At 34.7% G+C, this 1,586-nt stretch overlaps 1 protein-coding gene across 1 annotated transcript; it reads left to right on the top strand.

Moving 5' to 3' along the window:
* Positions 1 to 620: 620 nt before the first annotated feature.
* On the top strand, positions 621 to 1,214 carry LOC111382638 (proteasome subunit beta type-2-A-like). The gene has a single exon (XM_023006661.1). The coding sequence runs from the start codon at positions 665 to 667 to the stop codon at positions 986 to 988; it is 324 nt and encodes a 107-aa protein (XP_022862429.1). The 5' UTR covers positions 621 to 664; the 3' UTR covers positions 989 to 1,214.
* The last annotated feature ends 372 nt before the right edge of the window (positions 1,215 to 1,586 follow it).

The raw sequence follows: 1,586 nt of genomic DNA, 5'->3' as shown, positions 1-1,586 counted from the left end.
ATGGCTGTGGGTGTATTTCCGGATTTTTTTTTCTTTCATATCTGGAAGTCAAGTTCTAGATGCACTAGGATTATTCATTACTTGGCATGCAATCAGTGAATAAATGTTTCGGTAGAAAAACAGAGGTCCAATTGCACTAACTTTACTACATTAGCATACTTCTATTTACCAAGTAATCATGTATCATACCTCTTATGTCTTTGAATGGTGCTTGTGTAGTTCTTTATACATGCAATGAGTCTTCCGAGTGTCTCTGTTGATTGAGCATTCATTGCTTAATTTTATTTATATCATTCAATCTTTCTCCCTCTTCAACCGAGGTAGTTGGAAGACTAGATTGAAGGTGCATATTGCATACTGAATGTTTGATGATATTGGGAAAATAAAAGGACGAATTTTGGGCCTGTTTGATTCGCATTAATTTATTTTATGGTTTGCTACAGGATCATTTTCAACCACACATTTACACAATAAAATATTTTACACATTCTCACAAAACTTTTCTTTACTTTTTAACCCCACATTTTCTTAAAAATACTCTTAAACTCATTCTCTCCAATTAAAGGGAATCAAACAGGCACTTAAGTTGTCAATATTTGGCCCAAATTTGGTTCGTAAATTTATAACTAAATTTTGCTGATTGTTTTCCCCCCAGAATCCATATATGGTGAATATCATCATGGCTGGCCACGACAAGGATGTAGGCCCGTCTCTCTACTTTATTGATTATATTGCTTCTCTTCACAAGCTTGATAAAGCAGCATTTGGTTATGGATCATATTTTGCACTCTCCATGATGGATAGGCACTACCGCAAAGACATGACAGTTGAAGAAGCCATTGATTTAGTTGACAAGGTTATAATGGAAATACGAAGTAGGCTGGTCGTGGCCCCACCAAACTTTGTAATCAAAATTGTTGACAAAGATGGGGCGAGGGAATATGCTTGGCGTGAATCTATTAAAGATGCCCCTGTTCCAGCAGTATGAGGCTTTTCAGGGCTTTTAATAGATTTTATTGCTTAGTTGATCGACTCTATAATCTTAATAACTGTTGAAATCTTTAAATACTGGGATTTCTTTGTGTTTGATTTATGATGTGCCGGACCTCTTGCTTTCTGAAGAATTTTATGTGCCTGTGCTTACTAGTTGATGTAAAAAATATTTTGTTCTCTTTATTCAAAATGTAGCTTGATCCTAAATCTATTGTGGTTCAGTCTTCCTTTTTTTTTTTTTTTTAAATGTGAAAGTACCTTGTTAGGGGCAGTTAGTTTTGGATGCCTGTCTTGACATGCTCGTGACCATTGTCAGCATCACATCTTACTTCACTATCCTTCTGGTACTATGTACGTAGGTTATTTCCATTTGTATAGAAATATTCTTCATAGAATTTTACCAGAAGACTTCCACGTGTGTGGGCCCCATGTTTCAATAAAAAATGCCAAAAAAATCTTTCACCCCTTGTCTGTATTAATTCTGTGAGCTATCCATCTGTTAGTGTAGAAGTGCTCATGTACGTAACTTTCACACTAGTACTAAAATAAGTAATTTATTTATTTTCAATTTTAGTTAGTAAAAGTTATTAATT

This window comes from Olea europaea, unplaced genomic scaffold (assembly GCF_002742605.1).
Source record: "Olea europaea var. sylvestris unplaced genomic scaffold, O_europaea_v1 scaffold25411, whole genome shotgun sequence".
NCBI lineage: Eukaryota > Viridiplantae > Streptophyta > Magnoliopsida > Lamiales > Oleaceae > Olea > Olea europaea.
The sequence above is the reverse complement of the archived record's forward strand: the minus strand, read 5'-3'. Positions and strand labels throughout refer to the sequence as shown.

Bases quoted from the DNA above. Each gene is read 5' to 3' on its own strand.
- LOC111382638 (XM_023006661.1), top strand. From the start codon at position 665: ATGGTGAATATCATCATGGCTGGCCACGACAAGGATGTAGGCCCGTCT.